General features: G+C 36.0%; 3 protein-coding genes across 3 annotated transcripts; 1 reads left to right on the top strand and 2 right to left on the bottom strand.

Annotated features, from left to right (window-relative positions):
- Window positions 1-2,874: 2,874 nt before the first annotated feature.
- LOC130054946 (ATP-dependent DNA helicase PIF1-like) lies at window positions 2,875-5,744 on the bottom strand. The gene is made up of 5 exons (XM_056166068.1): window positions 5,503-5,744; window positions 3,841-4,100; window positions 3,614-3,725; window positions 3,092-3,273; window positions 2,875-2,888 (listed from the first exon to the last, which is right to left on the bottom strand). Exons 1-5 carry the CDS (start codon window positions 5,742-5,744, stop codon window positions 2,875-2,877), a joined length of 810 nt encoding a protein of 269 aa, XP_056022043.1.
- A 2,698-nt stretch (window positions 5,745-8,442) lies between these two features.
- LOC125651180 (carbohydrate sulfotransferase 9-like) lies at window positions 8,443-9,516 on the top strand. Its single transcript, XM_048879763.2, has one exon. It carries the CDS (start codon window positions 8,443-8,445, stop codon window positions 9,493-9,495), a length of 1,053 nt encoding a protein of 350 aa, XP_048735720.2. The 3' UTR covers window positions 9,496-9,516.
- A 4,961-nt stretch (window positions 9,517-14,477) lies between these two features.
- Window positions 14,478-21,584, bottom strand: LOC125651727 (mammalian ependymin-related protein 1-like). The gene is made up of 4 exons (XM_056166067.1): window positions 21,411-21,584; window positions 19,044-19,271; window positions 14,765-15,036; window positions 14,478-14,618 (listed from the first exon to the last, which is right to left on the bottom strand). Exons 1-4 carry the CDS (start codon window positions 21,582-21,584, stop codon window positions 14,546-14,548), a joined length of 747 nt encoding a protein of 248 aa, XP_056022042.1. The 3' UTR covers window positions 14,478-14,545.
- Between the last annotated feature and the right edge of the window lie 1,077 nt (window positions 21,585-22,661).

The raw sequence follows: 22,661 nt of genomic DNA, 5'->3' as shown, positions 1-22,661 counted from the left end.
ATTCTACACTTTATACCCCTATTTGTGACTCCCTGTGTGTGTGTTACAATTAAACAGTTTAGACCCTGTGTGTGTGTTTGTGTGTGTTACAATTCAAACAGCTTAGACATTGTGTGTGTGTTTGTGTGTGTTACAATTCAAACAGTTTAGACTTTGTGTGTGTGTTTGTGTGTGTTACAATTAAACAATTTAGACCCTGTGTGTGTGTTTGTGTGTGTTACAATTCAAACAGCTTAGACATTGTGTGTGTGTTTGTGTGTGTTACAATTCAAACAGCTTAGACATTGTGTGTGTGTGTTTGTGTGTGTTACAATTCAAACAGTTTAGACATTGTGTGTGTGTTTGTTACAATTCAAACAGCTTAGACATTGTGTGTGTGTTTGTGTGTGTTACAATTCAAACAGTTTAGACATTGTGTGTGTGTTTGTGTGTGTTACAATTCAAACAGTTTAGACCCTGTGTGTGTGTGTTTGTGTGTGTTACAATTCAAACAGTTGAGACCCTGTGCTTATGTGTGTGTTAAAATTCAAACAGTTTAGACTTACACAGGTTCAGGATGCATTTGTACTTATTACAGTTTTGGCACTTACTGTTCTAATAGCATAGATCTGTATTGTTTTCCAGGTTACTTAGTCATTTAAAAGAGGCTGAAGATAAAGAAATTCTTCTTCAAGACACATTCTTTCGATATCAGTTTGAAAGTATTGAAAATAGTGAGGAGAATGCAGCATGTATATGTGATTGGCAATTTTCACATTATATCAAATATATCTTCCCTAGAGCAACAATTTTCAGAAGAAAGAAAAATGGGAAAAAGTTTACTGTAATTAAAGGATTGTGTTATACAGATATTGAAAATGAGGGAAATGTTGAATTTGACAATTTACTACAAATTTTACCAAGTCATGTCACTATTCTAAAAACAAGTGCAGAAGAAATAAATTTTAACTTCCCAATGAGCATTGAAATTAATGGATTTAACTTGCAGCTTTGTGTGAATTTAAGAAGAAATGGAACATGGTCAGTTAGAATTGGAAATCAAATTATTGATCTGAAGTCCATGAAAATGGACACAACTTACATACGGAGTCGAGAAGGAATTGATGTTATTTTGAAAAGTTGTAATTTGTTCAGATTTTGTGAGGGTGTTGCAATTAACAGTTCAGTTATTTGCACTCGATATCACACAATAGAGATATTTTCAAAAAAACAATGAAAAGGGGATCAGAATATTGCGATCTCTAGCATGCAAAAAAATTGTGTCATTGACAGGAAAATCATCTCAATGTGCATCATGTCAAAGGATGACATTTTCAGATAAAGGCCAAATGCAAAGAATTTATCTTCAAGAGAATTCAAATAAAACTAATTCAGAAGAAAATGATATCAAGAAGCTTATGCCAGGAGCACCTGATGAAATGATAATTTTTCTTAAGTCCCAAGCTCAGAATGTTCAAAGAGATCCCAGAGGGAGAAGATGGCCGAAAGAAGTAATTTCTGCCAGTTTAGATCTATACAATAGGTCACCCCTTGCATATGACTCTCTCTATCGAAGTAAGCTGATAATCTACCATCGCCATCTTTATTGATACTCTATAAAAACACCATCAAACAAAAAACCAGGATTTCATGAGGAAATTTTTACATGGATGTACCTCGAAGCTGAAAGGCTAAATATTCCTTCAGAAGGAAGGTACGGGGGTATCATAATTGATGAAATGGCAATACAGGAAGACCTCCAAATGGAGAAAAATGGAAATGTTTTGGAATCTGTCGGATTTTTAAACAAAGGTGAAGAGGGCAATATTTGTTAGACACTAAGAACTGGGAAAAAAGAACAGAAGCTGGGAAAGCATGCTCTACAGTTGCTCTTTATTGGAATGACTGGATTCAGATTTCCATTTGCCCACTTCATTTCTGACCAAATTCAAGGATATGACTTACACAGCATATTTTGGGATGCAGTAGATCAATTACAAATGTATGGATTTACATGTATTTTTACATCCATGGATGGTGCTAGCAGTAACCGCTCATTTGTAAATATAAATATTACAGATAATGCAAACACGAGAGTTAGAAATCCATGTAATTTTGAAGAAAATGTTATCTTCATGATGGATTACTCACATGTTGCCAAAAAAATTAGAAATAACATAATAAAGAGTGGCTTGAAGAAAGGATCTACCAGAAATCTATGTCTTGCTAGTGGGGAGAATATTCAATGGGACATGTTTGTCAACTGTTATGAATGGGACCAGAACAATGCCCTTCAGATAAACCGATATCTAACTCATGAACACATATATCTGACTACACAAAACAAAATGAGAAACCGCTTAGCTGAGGATGTCTTGAATTCCGAGATGCTTCATTTATTCGAAAGGTATCAAGCCTCCCTTGATAATGGATCAACTCTTGATGGCGTTATCAAACTACTTAAGCAAACATCAAAAATGGTTCGAATATTCAGAGACACAAGGCCAATAACAATGGTTGATGATTCAAGACTAAGAGAGCTTCAGGAAGTGTTAAGCTGGTTCCAAGATTGGCGCAAAGCTATGTCAAACAAACATCTGATGTCCTACCAGTGTCATGATGATATTGAGTACTGTATTATTGGGTTTATACAATTATGTTCAACAGCTCTTAAACGTAAAAATGTGCACATCATTGTAAATCCTTCTCTTATCAACTCTGATGCTGTTGAGAATATATTCTGTCAACAACGTGCTACATACAATGGGGCAAACACTAACCCAACAGCTCTTCAATATCAGAAAAACTTGAATAGTATTATTATTGGACAATCAACAATTTCAAGAAAGGCCAATGCAGCTCTAAATGAAAAGGGTGCACACCCATTTTCATATTCTAAGGCCGGTCCACTAAAGAAAAAAAGGAAAATCAAATCTGAGCCCATCTCAACAAAGATCAAATCTATCAGATTATAAAAGTAATATCTACTATCTAACTTTAATAAGAGACAAAGTTTACCGATAAAATCAAAGTTGATTGTATTTGTCATATACATATATATGTACATGTATATTGTTATAGAATATATATAAGAACCTTGAGATATGACAACATCTCATGTCTTTGAATGCCTCTCCAGTAGGATGTTCCATAAACTGGGAAATGATGTCAGGCTGCGGGATGCAAACTTCTTTGGAAAGGTTGATGATTCGCAATCCTGATGGAGACTTCACCCGACCAATGGCTACTCCAAGCTGCCCTGGTGCAAACATGTTTCTGCAGTCAACCTCTAACCTGTTTAATAAAATGTCTAGATTTGCAAAAAGCTGCTCAAAAACTTGTTAGGAATGGTGCTCTGAAAATTAATCAGCCAGCAAATAATTTTATAGAAGTGTATGATGTTGTAATCATTTTCTAGCAGCCTCAACCTTGTTATCATGCAAAAAATCTCTCTTTACACATCATTTGATTTTGTTAATATGACAAGAGTTGATATGAACATGTATTGCATTTGCGAGAAATGAATATTTGTATGCATGATGGAATTGCTATCAGTTAAACACTAGGTTATCTTGCATGCAGTTATCTCAATTAAGTTTCAACTTTGATATGATGAGTATAATATAATTCATACGTAAACCTCTCAATAGTCATTCCTTGTGATTTATGAACCGTTACAGCATAGGCCAACTTGATTGGGATTTGTTTCCTCTCTGCGAGATTTCTCTTGTGAATGGGACTATAAACTGTAAGAAAATTTTATAAAATACAATTTGTATTCTCTCATAGCATTTCAGGTTACAAGTGTGTGAATCAAACATTTGGTCAGCATTGAGCATTACATAAACAAAGTTAGGTTACCTGAAAATGTTTCCTTCTGCAATCTTATTGTTGTATTTATAGAAGGAAACTGTACAACTGGACCGTCTGCTTCGCCATTCACAACTGTGCCCCTTAGTCCATTTACAAGTTTTTCGGTTAGGTTACACAGTAGCATAACGGGGCTTCCCACTTTGATCCAAAGGGAACTGGGAGCAAGGACCCTTTGGAGGTACTTGGCTTCTCCTGTATCCTCAGCCTGATACTTGAAGAGATATCCTGGTGCTGATAAAACTCTGCCCCTGTTGTAGGAATCGGTAAGCTCATTAGTAGCAAACAGTTTAAGAGATATGTCTCCTGGTTATCTACTGGTTTTTGAAGTCCATGCAAAAAGTTGAATGTTTCTGGTGTTGAGATGCCCCTTGACACTTCATTCACACAGTTAATGAATTTTATATCTGACTGTCTCATCACCTCACTCAAAATAACTTTATGTGAAATAGCACTTGTAAAATTGTTACTCTGAAAACAGAATTTCCCTTCATCTGAATACAGTTTATTTCGCACAGGTGGTAATTGATAAAAATCCCCACTGAGAATAATTTGTATTCCACCAAATAACAGTTCTTCATTCTTCAATGAGCACACTGCTTCAACTTGGTTGAAAAACCTTTCGGATAGCATAGATATTTCATCGACTATGAGAACTTCGGTTTTGCAAATCCGATCAAATATGTCTTTGCGATAATTCTTTATTCTTGATTTTATGTTGACCAGTTCATGTCTGCATTAAAAGAAACAACCACATATTAACTCATTTATCTTTATACATAATTATTTAAGAAATTATGCTTGGTTTCATACCAAATAGGTTTAACCTGGTACCTTTTTATTGATAAAGCTCATTTGTATCATGAATGAATGCAATTCTAATAGTAGTATGACACTAAAGTAAGCCCGGAACTGGTTTACCGTACATGACATACAGTGAAGATTCAATCCAATCCACAACCCTTCTCCACTTATCTTACATTCACGTGTATGTAATTATGATACTGGTTATGAGATCCTGAGGTAAAGTTATTGGAACAATCTGATTAAAATCAGATCTTTGATCTACTCCAGTATAATGCATAGTGATATGAAATTACCAGTACTACCACTAAACATTAAAGTCTAGCTGGTTTCTATTCGAAATACTCTCTGTAATTTTATTGGGGGGGGGGGGGGGGGGTAGTCCACCAAATTTTAACTACATTAGAGCAGAAAAAGATACTTCAGAATTGTTTCTCCAATGTGGTGCTCCTTTCCCCTCATCTACGCCACAGGGGTTTGCCCTGTTTGAGAAATGTTGTAAACAAAACTAATTTCAAAATGTAATATTGTTTATCATATTCTTTTAACGGAAGCAAGTACCTGTGTCTACAACAGTACAAGCCCTTGTAGTCGGTGAATACACCCCACCCCGAATAATGAAATTCTTTAATACTAGCTAGGAGGGCAAAGGTCAGTGGGGCCGGACCCCCCCCCCCCTTGACAGAACATTTTGCTAAAAAAAGGTAAAAATAACACATTTTGAGGGTGGACCCCCAACACCCTTTGAAAACCAAAATTAATGTCTAAAAAATTCCTGGATCCGCCCCTGACGGATGTATGTCCTACTTCACTTGTGATTACACAACAAACAAAAACGTTATCACTTACCTCCCATCGTCTATCCCCGCCCAGCTATGAATTGTTCTGGCATTGGTCCACTCGGGGAGATTTGTACATGCAATGCCCGTGGTACAAACACAACTCACGTTAATACCTTTCTTCAAGAAATGTCTATATACCTCTCCTATCAAAAAGGTTTTTCCTGTTCCCGCCTGGCCACCGATGAAAACATTGTGTCCATCGATTGCTAAATTGAAAGCAATTTCCTGAGATTTCGTGAGACCGTCCATTGTCAAATTGACTTTTTCTTTAAAACGTAATGAAACCTCTGGTGAGAACCCGAAAAAATCCGGGAAATTTTTGACCAATCACAATCCACTTAACAACTAGTCATTGAATCGGACAAAATGGCTGTGACAGTTGTGAAAGCAGACGTATTTAAAAACTTTAGTCGATCGGGACTATTTGAGACTTTCAAATACGAACTGAGGTAAGAAATTCATCTTAAAACAGTCATAGGATGATGTCTATGTTATGCATTTGTGCGGTACAGGCCTGACACACTCTGTTTACTCTTGTAAGTCACCGGGCCCAGCTAAATCTCGACCTCGCGAAACCCACCGGATTTTTAAATTAATTTCTGCATATCTTTGGAAATATACGGAATTTCGGGATGAAATTTGGCAGATATGTGGAAAAGTTCTATACAAATAGATGAGACAACAAAGTATTATTGTAAAACATTTTATTTTTTTTACGGTAAATTGAGGTACCCTGTGGAAAGAGTTCTATACCTTTACTCTTATCTATAGTAATTAGGCCCCAAGCGATATAAGTGCCTGTGGCTGAACCTACCTAGAAGAATACATTATGCAGCTACATTCCCCGCCATTCCACGAGGACATCAAGCTGTGAAACTCAAAAATTGTTTTACAGATTTTCTTTATGTTTGCGAGTTGTTTTCCACGACTGATGTTAATCTGCAATATTCCTGAGGGCTTTTCTATAAAATGATTTTGCCATTAACATTCGTATTATTAATGACTTCTTGTGGTGTACCTATTCATAAGCGATGTATCAAATATGATGCAGAAACAAACATTTTGTGACTACATGTATATATGCGAGATCTAACATGAAAGTTGTTTGACCTACTAGTGTTAGTCTTTAAGGAGCTTCCTACAAAATGGTGAAAATATTCACACCAATGTTAAAATGGAGATACATTTTGCATTGGTACAGCTTTCATGTCTAAATAGCATATACCAATGGTGTATTACAAGGTTGCTGCTTTGATGATGTTTTAAACTATGCAACCAAAATACGCCACACAATTCACTTACAAATACTTTGATTTTTCAGGCCATAAAAGATAATAGTTAGGCCGCCTATCACACTGATATAATTAAAAATCTACAATCTTCTTTAGCATGCTGTGTATATTACAATTGAATAAAAATTTGTCAAGGGAGAATAAACATTTATCATTCTGATAATTTTACAAATTATCGGTCCTCAATAATGCGTGTAAGCTTCTTTTAAAACGCCGTATCTACACTGCGCATCTGTGTCACCCTGTATAAAGACGAACAATGAATACATGGAACAGAACAGCCTTACTTTTGTATTCTATACAATCAATCACTCTTATAAATATTAAGCCGAGTTTTAATGCCCGAACAATTCATGATGACAATGAACTGCCTGGCTTCAGGATCATGAACCATTTTAAGCTGAAGTAAAAAGCTGTGTATTGTACTAGAATTATAGTCCAACAGTCCCAATGGGATTGATCACTATTCGTTATCTCCAACTTTTCCAAAATGAAATGCTTTGTAAAATTGTCCAATATACTAGCAATGATGCTTGTTGGATATTATTTTCGCTACTGATATTAACTTAAGCTGAAGTCTGCTCGTTGATGCCGAGGCCAGATGTTGAATGTCGCTGTTGTCTGAGACATGAGGACAAGACTTCAACTGATTGCCATCATAGTGGTTGTTTCCATCACTGTCTACTTTTGTAATTTGACAACTTTTCATGGTAAGTGTTATTTCTTTGTGTATTTCTGTTTCTATAGAATACCTCTCTCTCTCTCTCTCTCTCTCTCTCTCTCTCTCTCTATATATATATATATATATATAGTACAACCTATTATTGGGTCAAATGCAGTCTGATGTGTTTCATACCGATTGTTAGGCTGTTCTTGGCACACTGATTTTGACTACGGATAACCCCGTTTACCTGATCAGGATATAGGGCTTACAGTGGGTCTGACCTGTCGATAGGGGATGCTTACTCCTCCTAGGCACCTGATGCCACCTCTGGTGTGTCCAGGAGTCTGTGTTTGCCCAACTATCTATTTTTTATTGCTTATAGGACTTATGAGATTGATCACTGTTCATTATCTTCACCTTTCATACCAAAACTTGATTTGCATGTAATTTTCATGCAAGTGTAGGGGGGAAATGCTTTACACGTAATCACGCAAAAAGTTTGCGAAATATTGCAAAATTTTAGACAAAGTGTTCATTTTAAGCAGCTTTCAGTTCTATGTGAAAAGATACTGTATAATATACATTTATAATAGTTATAATAATTATACGGAAGTTACGCCTTCGAAAATGTGATTACGTGGTATTATGCGAACATTCCACGGTATTATGTGAAAGTTATTTCACATAATGGGTTATTTTTTCTTTTACGCAAATGAGCTCAATAAAGGTTTCCGTAGACTTTTGAATAGTGAGGACATAGAATCATTGAAAAAGTAGTAATTTTCTATCATTATAGACTCAGTATTTACCACAACTAAGGATAAGCCTGGTGATATGTATACGGAAGTGATCTTTACATTACTAATCTGGAATATTTTACTTGACAGAATATTGGAGAAAATGGAAGAATATTAAAAATTATCTATATCGCCATAAACCAGATGGAGGAGTACTAGGTATTTCAAATGTGCCTTCAAAAAAGAGCAGGGAAATGGCGGAAAGGAGTCTTCGTTTACAAGAATCGTGCACTTCCATCAAAGGAGAGAAGTACTATTTCAAGTCCTCCCAGGTCGTTCAAAGGTATTACGTGGACCGGAACGCGAATCTTTCTTACTGTAAAGTTCCCAAGGCGGGGAGCTCCTTGTGGACTCGGATTTTCATGACGCTCCAAGGGTACCAGCAAAATAGAATAGAGGAGTGGGAACACACGACTAGGGTCTATAAGATATTCCAAAAAAGTAGAAACACACTTCATAGCTACAAACCGTTTTTTTCTCCACGACTCCCGGAGGAGACATCTGTAAAAGTAATCGTGTCCAGAAATCCTTATTCCCGATTATTTTCGGCGTTTATTGACAAAATATATTTGCTGGATAAGGATCGAATTTCTCGTACAATTGCTCAAGAAAACGGAAAAACAAATTTCTCTTGTGGTCACAATGTCACTTTCCAGGAATTTCTTGACTATGTTGTTAGCAGAGCTGCTGATGGTAAAGAGATTAATAGGCACTGGGCCCCAGTTTACTTGCTATGTCATCCGTGTGACGTCAGATATGATGTCATAGGGAAAGTTGAAACCCTAACAGAGGACATAAAATACACCCTAAATCAGGCTCGAGTTTCTAAAACTGCAAGAAACAAGTTACTGACTATATTACAGAATAAAACAAGTACTTTTGGTGTGTTGAGTACTTATATGTCAAAATGGAATAACAAAAGAAAAATATGTCCGAAATTAAAAGAATACTTGTTAAAAATCTGGACAGCTCTAAAATATCAGGGAGACATTAAACACGATATACCATTTCCAACAAATGCATTTTCCCCCCTCTTAACAAAAAACCCAGATACTCCAAATATCACCGATGTTTTCGTACAATTTGTGAAGAGATACAAACCTACTTCAGAGGAGAGAAAACTTCAGAGGAGAAGGGCATTAGTGGAGGCGTATAGAAGTATCAAAAGATCCACGATAAGACGGATTCAGGAGCTATATAAACTAGATTTTCTCCTATTCAGATATAAGGTGTCTCCGCCAGTGTAACATATACTATTCATTTTTGCTTCGGATCATTTAATAACACTAGGAATGTTTATTTCATAATTTTGTGAGTTCAGTTGCATTTGACACCATGTGGTTTTCTTATATGAATTTCACACGTCATACAATGTATTACAGGGATTGATTCACGACCCCCCAACCCCCAATTTTGTTTTTCACTTTTAATGATTAAAATCTACTGTTTAATGTGTTTAAAAGGTTTCACAAAAGAATGTCACAGATGCTCATTTTAGAGAGTTTATCATTATACCCCCCGCAACAAGTTGTGGGGGTGGGTGGGGGGGTTATACTGGAATCGGGTTGTCCGTCTGTCTGTCCGTCCGTCTGTAGACGCAATGGTTTCCGGGCTCTAAACATTATCCTTTCCACCTACCGTCACCATATCATATATATGGACTACCCATGGGATGAAGATGTTCCCTATCGATTTTGGGGTCAAAAGGTCAAAGGTCAAGCGCACTGGACATCGAAGTAGCAATATGGTTTCCGGGCTCTAAAGCGTTATCCTTTCCACCTACAGTCACCATACCATACATATGGACTACCCATGGGATGAAGATGTTCCCTATCGATTTTGGGGTCAAAAGGTCAAAGGTCACGCGCACTGGACATCAAAGTAGCAATATGGTTTCCATTTAAATTCTTTAACAGCTTTTTTCATCGCATGGAGATGCTGTGTTCCTAGATACCTTTTGGATCATAATACTGAAGTTTTACCTATTTATTACCAACACCGTTTGGGAGATTGGGGTAAGCGGGGGGTATTCTTAGTGAGCATTGCTCACAGTACCTCTTGTTTGTTTTGTAAAGAAAGATTGAGGTATTTTGTTGTTTACAAATTCAGCAAAAGAAATGGATATCGATTTAAGTTTATTATATCTATCACATTTCAAGTTTTTTAAAGGTAGAAATGTGTCATCTAAAAGTTAGATTTGTGACTGGGCAAACTTAAGATACTTTACATTACAAAATTTATCACCCCGCGGAAATAACCCGCTATACGGTATGCTGGAGTTCCTCATTGAAAATATCTTCGTCGTCTTTGGTGATCAGTTCTTCCTACAGTCTGTTGGAATTCCCATGGGCGCAAATAGTGCTCCTTTGTTAGCTGACCATTTTTATATTTTTATGAAGCAGACGTTATTCAAAAACTTCTACATGAGAAGAAAAAACCTCTTGTCGTGGCCTTCACTCGGCATTTAGATATATCAACGAAATGTTATCTATTAACAATGATCGTTTTCATTGATATGTCAATTCGATATATCCATATGAATTCGAAATAAAAAAAAACCAACAACACAGAATCCTCAACATCTGCTTTGTAATTAGATATTTTTATTAAAAATAAATATCAACGACAAACTAACAACTTAACTTTATGACAAATCTCAGCTTCTCCATCGTCAACTTCCCATATTTATTTAGCAATATTCCATTATGACCTGCATATGGTGTTTATATCTCTCAACTGATTCGATACGCAAGAGCTTGTTCCGCGTATGGTCAGTTTTGAAATCGAGGCAAGCTACTGACAAACAAGTTCACGTTACAGGGGTTTCAACAGCGTTGATTAATGTCAGCATTTCGCAAATTCTATGCTCGTTATAATGATGTAATTTGCCTATACAACGTACATGTATCATTGGGTCAAATGCTGCCTGACGTGTTTCATACCGATTGTTAGGCTGTTCTTGGCACAATAATTTTTAATACTGATTACTTCGTTTTCCTGATCAAGACATAGGGCTCACGTCGGATGTGACCGGTCGACAGGGGATGCTTACTCCTCCTAGGCACCTGCTCCCACCTCTGGTGAATCCAGAGGTTCCTGACAGGTCATCAGACAACAATGTGATTGTTAAGGTCAATGTAATTTGTTAGGGTTAAATATTCTATATTTAAACATGGCCATATTCAGTGGCTCAGTGTTTCATAAGTGCGCATTGTTAAGATTCTGTCTGTAGTTCTGATAATACATTTTGATCTTTCCACATATAAATTGTTTCAAAACACATAATGACGCATGCAGAAAGAGAGGGGGGGAGGGGGGATAGATAGATAAGCAAACCAAGACTAATTGATTTGAAATGGTAAATTAAAAACTTACCAATTTTAAAAACAAAATCGTTGAATTAATTTTGTAAAAATCTAAGACTTCGAAAAAATTTAACATATCTCACAATGTCAATAAAAATCATGTGCAGGAAATAAAATTTTGGATATGAATATATCAATGAATGAATTGATACACAAATTTTCTGGATTGTATATGAATATCAAATTGTAAACAAGATATACAATGTAGTGCGTTGGAGAAAGCGAAGGTATCCTAAGAGGTTTAGATAAATTCATTGGTCATTGGTGAAGAATAAAAGACGGTCAATGTGAACACCAAATAGGGGGAGAGAATAAGCAAACATTATACATATTACAATTTAAAATTTTCCACTGATAATAAAACAGTTTACAAGAAATATTTGGAGTGAAAAGAGCACCTGAAATGCGGGTATTGAAGGGAAATGTTGACCTAAAGTAAATATACATACTTTTAACTGTTCTGTAACTTGTGTGGCTTGTTTGGGTGTCTTTTTAGATCATATACTTATCGAATGTACAGGGCTTTTTATAGTATCGCTATCATGTTTTGGAAGTTTCGTAATCTGATACAGGGTCTATTAAATGTAAATTATGTAGTGCATAATGAACTCGGTGGTAATATCTCGGTTCAACAGAGCGGAACATTCCACCCTGAGTTTTTATTCAAGTTCTTTATCATTGTAGCATGGAAATTTAAGTATCAATTGAAATTCATCTTCCACAACAGACAAGCTACATTTTTCACAAACCTATTGTTTCTGACAATGTCACAATGTCTTCCTTTTTCAATATTCAGATCATGAGAGGAAGTTCTAAAGTTAGATATTTCTTGCATTTGCTATCGATTGGTTGCCACAAGTAATATTTAACACAAAAATTGTCAAGGTGTAAATATAAGAAACCTTTAGACGTGTGTTGTTTTGTAATATTATCTAGTCTTTGTTCAATGATAGAATATATAATTTTTATCAGATATATTAATTTCACACATATGGTCTATTTTGTATTGCTTGTAGGAGTTATGAGATTGATCACTGTTCGTTATCTTCACCTTGCATGTGGTGAAATTCCAAGTTACTTAATTCGATTTTGATATTTACAACCCAGTCATCATTATGCGACAGCATATCTTCATTGGAATATTAAATATATATTGATAATGATGTGTGAGATAATTACAGGCTATATACGGGGAGAATGCCGGTGTGGAAAGAATAAGTTTAGTTAAGTGGAAATAACAATTTTAGAATCTTAGTCAAGGGGCAATTTAGACAGTACGGTATTTTGATAGCTAAACCAAGATTTGCACATTACTTTAAAAAAAATGTTTATTCGGTATATACATACATACAAATATACATACATATATACCAAGGATAACCCATGAAAGCTCGAAAGCTTATTTCCAATGGAGTTCTTTGATGCACGGATAATTGTGCTAGGGGGTCATTTATGTGAGAGGAAACCGGAGTACCCGGAGGAAACCTTTCTGATAATATTAAAGGATTTCGATATTCATTATACGCCGTTCTTGGCACAATGATTTTGACTACGGACTACTCCGTTTACCTGTTCAAGCCATAGGGCCCACAGAGGGTGTAACTGGTCGACAGGGGATGCTTAACTTTCTTGGCACCTGATCCCACCAACGGTACATATATATCCAGAGTCCATGTTTACTCAACTCTATATTTTCAATTCCTTATAGGATTATGAGATTGATCACTATTCGTTATCTTCACCTTTGTGACACTCAGTAAGAAAAGAAAAAGAAGAAAAGATCACCTCAACTTTTACTACTCTGGTCATAAACCAAAGGACGCATTAAATCCTGTAATATTACGAACTGTACACATGTGCTCCCACTTTGCCTGCGGTGTTTACTTACATGTATAAAAAATAGGTAACTGTGTTTTAAAGAAAATTATTAATAATATCTGACAGCATCGTGTATTCCTTCGGATTTGGTTGAAATCACTTTGATTTGGTGTAAAAAAACAAAAACAAAAAAAAAACAACAAAATCAGACATTGAAAACCATATTCTAAGCAAATGCAACCCTACAATGTCTTTAATGTGTACCTGATGAGACAGTACATTTACTAGTGTCGAACTTGACGTGTGTTTCTTCTGCATGTGATCCGGGTTAGAATAGGTCTTCAGTACTCCTTGATTGTCGTAATTGGTGACTAGCTGAGGCGGTCCTGTGGATGAGACAGTAAAATGAGAGGTCCCGTATCAGAGCACGTGTGGCACGATAAAGATCCCTCTTTGGTCACATACCGTAAACACCGAGCATAAGTGTACACTGCAGCGCTTCACCGGGAATGTTGACGTCTCTATATGAGTGAAAAATTCTCGAGAGGGACGTTAAACAATATGCAATCAACCAATCGTCTGTTTGTGTAACCTGTCTCACCACTCGCAAGTGACACTGAATGAATACTACTGATACAATGTAATGTATAAGGAGTGTGAATGACCTAACGAGTACATGCAGACTTGTCATTCACACTCCTTATACATGTGTATATTACATCTTCTTTACTAACTCAGCAACTATGTTATATTTGTTTTACATAGTTTAGTTTTAGTTTTAGTTTATTTATTGTTTTTTATATCCTTCATGTAACCTTTCGTTTGTTTGTTTCTTTGGAATTTTGAGCCAGGGCATCGATATTTCAGGGTGGTTTTTTTTTTTATATCGGTTTTAAAGTTTAATCAGAGTCTGGTTTTAAACTTCTAAAGTTTTTATTGTCTTTCGCGTGATCCCTTACGCGGAGTACCATTTTATGTCCCAGATTACGGTTCTGCATTTGACAATTTTTCTTTGTGACTTAGATGACAAACAACTTAGTCGTCTGACGATTTATTACTTCATCAAAAAATACATATTAATATTTTATACAAATGATATAAATTGTATTTCAGTTCATTTTCCTGTGCATTCTCTTGGCGGGATAAAAGCATTGACATCTGACACTCCAATGGTGATATCAAAAAATCTGTAAGATAGACTATCATTATGATTAAATAGAAGGGCGCATGTATTAATAGATCAATGGATATATATGTACCTGTATATAGATTGATTGAGATGATATAGACACAGTGTAATAGATGAATGGAAAGATAGATAATGATGACTTACGAATTCATTATAAATCCATATTTCTCGCTGAAAAGTCCATTAGCTACAGGGATACAGTCTGGGTTTGTGACATAACCAAAGAATTTATCTCCATCTGAGAATTGCCCATTAAAGTTCTCGATGATAATATATTCTCCAGGAATACCAGGAGATCCGATGGTAGCTTCACCAGTGAAGTTTGCCATTGGAGGAACTCCGAAAGGACGGAAGGGGCGTGTCAAAGCTGTCACATCACACTGCCTCGTTTTCAGATTAAGACGGTATTCTTTGCGCTTTGAAGATATAATCAGTATCCAATAGATAAGTTGATATTATTATACAATCATAATATAGAAATTACATATACATGTATGAATAATGATAAAACTTTACAAAAAGAGACATTCAAGTTAGTATGGGACTATGGTTACGGAACAAGCGGAGTTGTACATGCAATTTCATAAATAATCAACTCTTTTGTGATGGAGGAGCGTTTAGTATTCCTTTGAACAGGGTACGGCAAGTATACACATAAAATTGTACTTAGTTATCGCTTCACTTTACTCTCTTCCTAAAATCCCTGGTTTCAATCTTTAAAAATTGTATTTCATCTGTAATGAATTTATATTAAATATAGGTTCCTTCATAGATATACACAATTACGAAACAGTACTGGCTGACACGTCGCCCAGCATAAAAAGGTGTCACTCTGTGGAGTCTATAAGAAACAGACTCCTACAGATCGGTTGGTGTCCCTCGGATTATCCTTCGAGATATCAAAGATTTGTCCCATGTACAATCGTCAAATTGTCAGCTTTGGTACAGAAACCAAAATTCTTATACCCAGATTAAAAACTGTTATGTTCCTTTAAGATATTTTTTTGATGATTCCTTTTCAGATTCCATGTGCTCGATCTCAAAATGTTCTGTAAAGAATTGTAAAATTTGTGATATACTGATCACTAGAAATTCATTTAGTAGTAATCTCCTGGACATAGTTTCTGTACCAAAACTTTTGATAATTTGACTTGTAAATCTTCTAACGTTGTCTACTTTATTGAGTGTAGCCTGTGTGGCTTAATTTATGGGGGAGAAACTAAGGGTTCACTTAATAAAATAAAATCGGAGCACAGATTTCAAATAAATAATGGTGGTATCCAACTTCTTTACAGGCATTTTAATGCACCGGACCACTCCATCTTGTCCATGAGGGTAAGGATTTTTTTTTGGGGGGGGGAAACTACCATCACACAAACAATCCAACATTAAGTACCTCTTTTCGTAGATAACGAGAAGATCACTGGATCAGGACCCTAGGCACTTCATTTCCATATGGATGCAATTATAATGTATATGATGTGGGGAATTTGACTAGTCCACGAGGAAATAACGTGAATGTGATAGGACTCTTTCCCAATACCCAAAACGGAAACGCAGTCATGGACATCGTTCATATAAAAGACCAAGTATAAATGATGTCACGTTTGATTCACTTTTACCTTACGTCAACAGACAATTAGGTCCACATCATATTCGTACAAAACTTTGCTCTGTTCCACTGAGAGTTTTACATACGTTATTTGAAGAAGCCACAGGTAGTCTATACTTGGTTTTTTCAACACCGGAATATAGACTGAACTCTATGATTATGAATGTTGCCAATCACAGGCTCTTTTAACCAGCACGGGACATGGATGATATTCCTTCCAAATCATACTGCATGTTCCTTAAGCTCAAATTTACAAACAAAGCAGTAGATGCCGTCAATATAAGCGACATTCTTCGTCATAAAGGGGTTCAGTCGTGTATTCCAACTTATTTCAACTTCAAGTTTACACCCTGTATTTCCCACAACTATACTTCTATTATTGCATCCAAACTTTTTAATTATCAACAAACTTTGCAGTGCCTAGATATAGTAAAGCATAAACGTGTTCTTGTTCTTTATTTTCTTTCAACTATAGTCCAGCTGGACATGTCATTACTGGTGATGTTGATATAGTTGAAAATGTGGACCTCAAATCACTTATTCTAAAAGGTCCTAAATACAGGGAACCTCGGTCTTTCAATTGGCGACAGAACTTTATCTCTATTATGAATTCTGTCGAAGATTATGCCAGACGATGGGCTAAATATGACAAAGAAAAACTTGATACATTGTCAGAATGGTTAAAAGCATAATAGGAATATTAAAATCCCGCATTAGACATATTAAAACAACAGTACGCACCATCTATCCTTCTGTATTTAGTAAACCAGAAGTGATAAAAGAATTAGATAGGTTACATGAGGAATATGTTTTGGTTCCAGCTGACAAAGTTTGTAACAACATTGTCTTTGTTTGTAAGGCTCATTATTACAACTGTATTTTCAACGAACTTGGCATTAATTCCTCTTTTGGTAATCGTACTTATACTCCAACTGCCCTTTCAAAAGGTGAAATTCTTCAAAACCATCTTTCAGTTTTAGACACATTTAATATTCCAGTCAATGGGTCGAACAAAGATGAATTACCATACCTATACTGGATTCCTAAACTACATAACACCCCTGCTGCATCCAGTAAGTGCTCTACCAAGCCCCTATCTTTGCCCCTCACGAAATATTAACAGCTGTGAAGGAGAAACTTAAAACTTACTGTGCGACTACATATGCCAGAAGTGGTGTTAATCAAATGTGGATTCTAAAAACTTCTAAAGAACTTTTAGTAAACTTGAAATCGCAAAACTTTTCCCAAAATCAACAACATCAAAACCAAATTCATGACTTTTCAGCACTTTATACGATCATACCTCACGATTAATTAAAGACCAAACTTTTCGACATCATAGACAGTTTCTTCTTCAACAAAAATGGAAGCGGAAATATTCATATCTAGTGATCAGTCATCCAAATAATTAGTTATTTAATCACCACTCTGATTCCACGCACAAGTACTCTGAAGTTGAAATAAAATATATGCTAGAATTTCTCATTGACAATATCTTCGTGGTCTTTGGTGATCGGGTCTTCAAACAGTCTGTTGAAGTTCTCATGGGCACGAATTGTGCTCGTTTGTTAGATGATCAGTTTCTATTAATCAGAATTTATTTTAAAAAATATCTTGCTGTGGCCTTCAATTCGACAATTAGATATATCGACAACGTTTTGTCTATTAACAATAACTTTCATTCATATGTCGATTCGATATATCCCTGTGAACTCGAAATAAAAGACACCACAGAGTCGTCCACTTCTGCTTCATACTTAGGTATGTTTTTGAAAGTAGACATTAACAGCAAACTGATAACTCAACTGTATGACAAACGGGATGATTTCAGCTTCTCCATCGTCAACTTCCCATATTTATGTAGCAATATTCCATTATCACCTGCATGCAAGGTGAAGATAACGAACAGTGATCAATCTCATAACTCCTACAAGCAATACAAAATAGATAGTTGGGCAAACACGGACCCCTGGACACACCAAAGAGGGGATCAGGTGCCTCTGGTGTGTTCAGGGGTCTGTGTTTGCCCGACTATCTATTTTGTATTGCTTATGAGAGTTATGAGATTGATCACTGTTCGTTATCTTCACCTTTCATTACAAGTAAAAAGCACAATAAAAGAGAAAACTCTACTGAAATCTTCAACTTTTAAAAGTAAAAACATTCACTGCAAACAATAAACAAGTTGTTGCTTTTCATTTGAAATCATGCAGTAATGAGAACAGAATTTATTCAAGATATTCAAATAGGATTCTGATAAACGCAGCAAAATCTAAAAAATCTTCGGAAGATGATATGCAAAACCGGGATCGTAAATCTTTAAATAAGAGTATTTACTTCAAACCGGAGCGTTAATTTTGTCAATGATTGTAACCAAGTTTTTGTAACTAAATCATTGTAACCAAATTGTTATAAGTACGTTTAGATATTGAGGATTTGACTTGTCGTTTTAAACTGAAAGGGATCATGCATCAGCAAATTCCAAGAGCACGACTTGGACAACATTGCTATTTCATTTGACAAACTATAGGCTTGATAAAAGTGAGGGATTTGTTTATAAATATTGCAAAATCTTGGAATCGCTATGGAAGTATTATCTTTTAACCTTTAATGACACTAATGATATTTTGGAACATTTGCAAAAATATGTATATACTATCTGAGTCATTATCATTTTTGAAGTCTGAAAAGAAAAAAACCACTCCGTAATCTTTGAACTAGTATAATTAGACAATTCCTCAAAGTAATGATTAAGGCCTGGAAGATTGGGTAGGTGATGGGATTTTTACTATGAGGTTAGAGTAAACTTACCATGTTGTGGAGGTAGAGAACATCATAGTAGTCTTTCTGGGTTAACAATTGTTCCTCCTCGATTATTCGGACGCGGGGCACGTCTTCATCGTAAAAGATTTTACCAATCCCAAAGGAGTTTTCTTTTCTGTCCGTCTGTAATGGAGGCAATGTCGATACGCTTTGGAAGCATTGGCTATTTATGAAATATTGTAAAAACAAAACATGAACACAAGAATGATATTTGCACTACATGAATTATTGTGTCCCTACCGTGACCACTCTCCCCCCCCCCCCCCCCCCCCCACTGCTTTGGTGATACTGAAAAAGAAGTTCAAGATCGTAGATAAAGACTTTAGTGACCGACAAACAAAGAAAAGATGAAGATAAACAATTAGCAATCTCCTAATCTGTAAGGGATACACAATTAGAGTTGGGCAAACACGGACCCCTAGGTATACAAGAGGTGAAAATCAGGGTGGAGTAAACATCCCCTGTCAACCGATCACACCCTACGTGAGCCCAATATCTTGATCAGGTAAACAGATTCATCCTTAGTCAAAATCATGCCAAGAAAGGCCTAACAATCGGTATGAAACATGTCAGACAGTATTTGACCCAAGACAGGTTGTATTGGCAAAGTAGATAGTCATAACCACCACAGAATTTGCGAAATGGCTTAAACTAGATTGTTGAAACCCATGTAACGTCTACTTGTTTGTCAGTAACCTGCCTCGACAATGACGTGATTTTCATTGTCAAGTGTAAGACTACTTCACGATTGCAAACAATTAAGATTTAGCTTTGTACAGAACATAAGAACTACCGTCAAGACACCCTTAATCTTACCCCTAAATATTTGATTTCTTTATTTTGTTTTAGTAGCATAAGAAAACACAGCAGTTCGTATCAATAAGTTGGTTACCAAAATTAAATGAAAAAAAACCCACGAGTTTTCTTTGTGTATTAAAATATATAGATAATAGTAAAGTTACCATGCATGTCCTACATTAGTTTTGCCTTTAAAAGACAGGACAGATAATGTATTGAAAATGTAAGGCGGTTATAAAATAATTACAGAGAGCCTATTTCAAAAGAATTAATAGAATACTTTGCAAAGTCTGCTCTTACATTATGTATTGCATGCCACTGCAAATCTTACCGCATGGCTTTGGAACGTGCGCATAGACCACATAGAATGAAACGCTGAGAGCAATCAAACGGATCATAATGAACAGTCTACACAGACAGATGACTCAAAGTAACGGTCAACAGATCCAAAGTGATAGTCAGCACAGACAGACGACCCAAAGTAAGAGTTCTGCAAATCCAAAGTGACTTAAATACAACCCTCGTTTTTAGCCGCGCTCGTTGCTCGAAGAGGAATTTGTTCGGTATTACCAACGTGTTCAAGTTGACTGCACAACCGTGAAATTGAATTGACATGTAAAAAATATAGTACGTAAAAAAAAATATAGTACGTACTCCCAATCTCTGTTAAGTCTAAAACAATTAGATATTGATAAGCATTTCAAAATTAAAAGCTTAACAATTTTTAAAGCAAAATCGTTAAATTCATTTTGTCAAAATCTAAGACTTCTAAAAACATTTAGCATATGCAGATTGCTCCGCCAAAATAAATGGGTCAGGAACGATACCTCTGAATGGTTGAAAAATTGTAGCATTACGGTTTATGCATATGCAGGCTGGAAGATAGTACATGTACCAGCTGTAATAATATGATTATATATATTCTTGATATCTTGCCATGTCAATAAAAAGCATGAACAGGAAATAAATTTTAGATATGAATAAATTGATATGACTTTTCTGGATTGTGTATGAATATCAAATTGAAAATAAGATATAGTGGGTTGGAGAAAGCGAAAGTTTCCTGAGATGTTTTAGACAAATTCATTGACCATTGGTGGAGAAAGAGAGACGTTCAATGTGAACACCAAAGAAAAAGGGGGGGGGGGTGGAAAGGAGCAAGCATGATACATATTACTATTTAAAATTTTCCACTGATATTAAAACAGTTTATAAGAAATGTTTGGGTTGAAAGGAGCACCTGAAATTTTTGTAACAGTTCTATTTTTTTCAATTCATTACGCTCTCTCAGTCGCGTGCTTTAAGCTAGTTCATAATCCGTTCATAGTCAATGTGAACGGATTGTGTCGCGCGATGAAATTGGTTGGTTCATAGAGGAAAATGCGATTTGTAATATAAATATATCACAGTGTCACAAATGTGACAGAGATCATAGTTTATGGCCATGAATTATAACACATAGAGATATCACAGTTGTAAGTTGGTTTCACTTTTGAAATCCTTGTGCCATGTTGACATTGATATTGAATGTGCAGTTGTGAAGAACAGTCCCACTACCAAACAAATTCGAAAGTGTCCCTGTTCCGAGACTAGAACTGTGAGTGGATTGAGGGCACTGAGCATCATTCTCTGTAATTGTGGTAGGAACTGTATCCAAAAATATTTTCCCTGGGCAGGTGCTCCGAGAGCATATGGCTTAGCTTCATCCTTTCCTGTCAGAATATCAGACATCATAATTTGTTAGTCGTCTGACAAGCCATCGTCATACGACTCCAATGTGTGTGTACTTTTGTGGCCCGTAATATGTTTGATTTTATCTCGTGCAACTCCGGCTTTCCTAAGTGTTTTAACACAAGTTTTCCGCACACTATGGTTTGTCTTTTGTTCTATGCCACATTCCTTAGCAGCCATTGACAATAAGTTTTCCTAAGGAATTTTCTCCCATTGGTTTAGGATAAAACCAAATGTCAGCACCAGGAGGTATTCGGGATTCAGGAATACATGTCAAGTAGAATGGACTGTTGGGCGAATTTACCTGCATCGGACGTCGCTTTATGAATGTTTTGTAGAGTTCAACTGGATCTCGATCTGTTTCAGTTGCATATAGTCTTGGTTTGACTTTCCTCGTGTTTTCTTTACCAGTACCATCCCTTGTTTTCGTCAAACGTTCATTAAATTCAAGGTACTCTCTACTAGTGACTGGGTCACTTCTAAGTTCAACATCACCAAAGCAAAGTTGTCTGTGTCCATGTCGACCTCGTAGTCCAAAGCATTCGGTAAAAAAAGAACCATAATGAAAACTGAAGAACTCGAGGTGATTTGTCTCCCAGCTGCCCCTTCTTCCACATCATGTTTTCTTCCTTTCCTGTCAGAGCTCGTGAAGCATTTGGCTTTTGTCCTTTTCCCTCTTGCCTTAGAGAGACTTTCTTAGCGTTCAAAGTGCGGTTAGACAACAAGAAAATCCGATCCCTCACACTATAATCCCGGTCATGGTCACGGAGATATCTATCTAAACTACACTTAATGGACTGCAAGGATCCTAGCTCGTAGCACCGCCCTTTTTTCGTGCATCGATGTAAAAAAAAAATGATAATAAAACGTCCAATTCTTTTGGCGAAGTATTTTCAATCAATCTGAATTCCCCTTGTCCGAATAGATACTCCGTGAAAATTTTAATATTCCTTTTGGTCGATTTCACGGTGTTTTCTTTTTTCTGTTCATCTATAAATATGTGAATTATGTCCACAGATGCAGAAGTGTTAGCTAACGGCAAATCACTATGAAATAAGTCGGCAAGCTCTTCAGGCA

Source organism: Ostrea edulis, chromosome 5 (genome assembly GCF_947568905.1).
Source record: "Ostrea edulis chromosome 5, xbOstEdul1.1, whole genome shotgun sequence".
Classification (NCBI taxonomy): domain Eukaryota; kingdom Metazoa; phylum Mollusca; class Bivalvia; order Ostreida; family Ostreidae; genus Ostrea; species Ostrea edulis.
The sequence above is the reverse complement of the archived record's forward strand: the minus strand, read 5'-3'. Positions and strand labels throughout refer to the sequence as shown.

Excerpts from the sequence above, each read along its gene's own strand:
- LOC125651180 (XM_048879763.2), top strand. The coding sequence starts at position 8,443 with ATGGCGGAAAGGAGTCTTCGTTTACAAGAATCGTGCACTTCCATCAAA.
- LOC130054946 (XM_056166068.1), bottom strand. The coding sequence starts at position 5,744 with ATGGACGGTCTCACGAAATCTCAGGAAATTGCTTTCAATTTAGCAATC. Across the intron at positions 4,101-5,502 it reads GCGGGGATAGACGATGGGAG|GGGCAGAGTTTTATCAGCAC; the intron begins GTAAGTGATAAC and ends TTCCTACAACAG. Across the intron at positions 3,726-3,840 it reads GCAGAAGGAAACATTTTCAG|TTTATAGTCCCATTCACAAG; the intron begins GTAACCTAACTT and ends ATTTTCTTACAG.
- LOC125651727 (XM_056166067.1), bottom strand. The coding sequence starts at position 21,584 with ATGTCTGATATTCTGACAGGAAAGGATGAAGCTAAGCCATATGCTCTC. Across the intron at positions 19,272-21,410 it reads GACACTTTCGAATTTGTTTG|TGCAAATATCATTCTTGTGT; the intron begins GTAGTGGGACTG and ends TAATTCATGTAG. Across the intron at positions 14,619-14,764 it reads TATGGATTTATAATGAATTC|ATTTTTTGATATCACCATTG; the intron begins GTAAGTCATCAT and ends TCTATCTTACAG.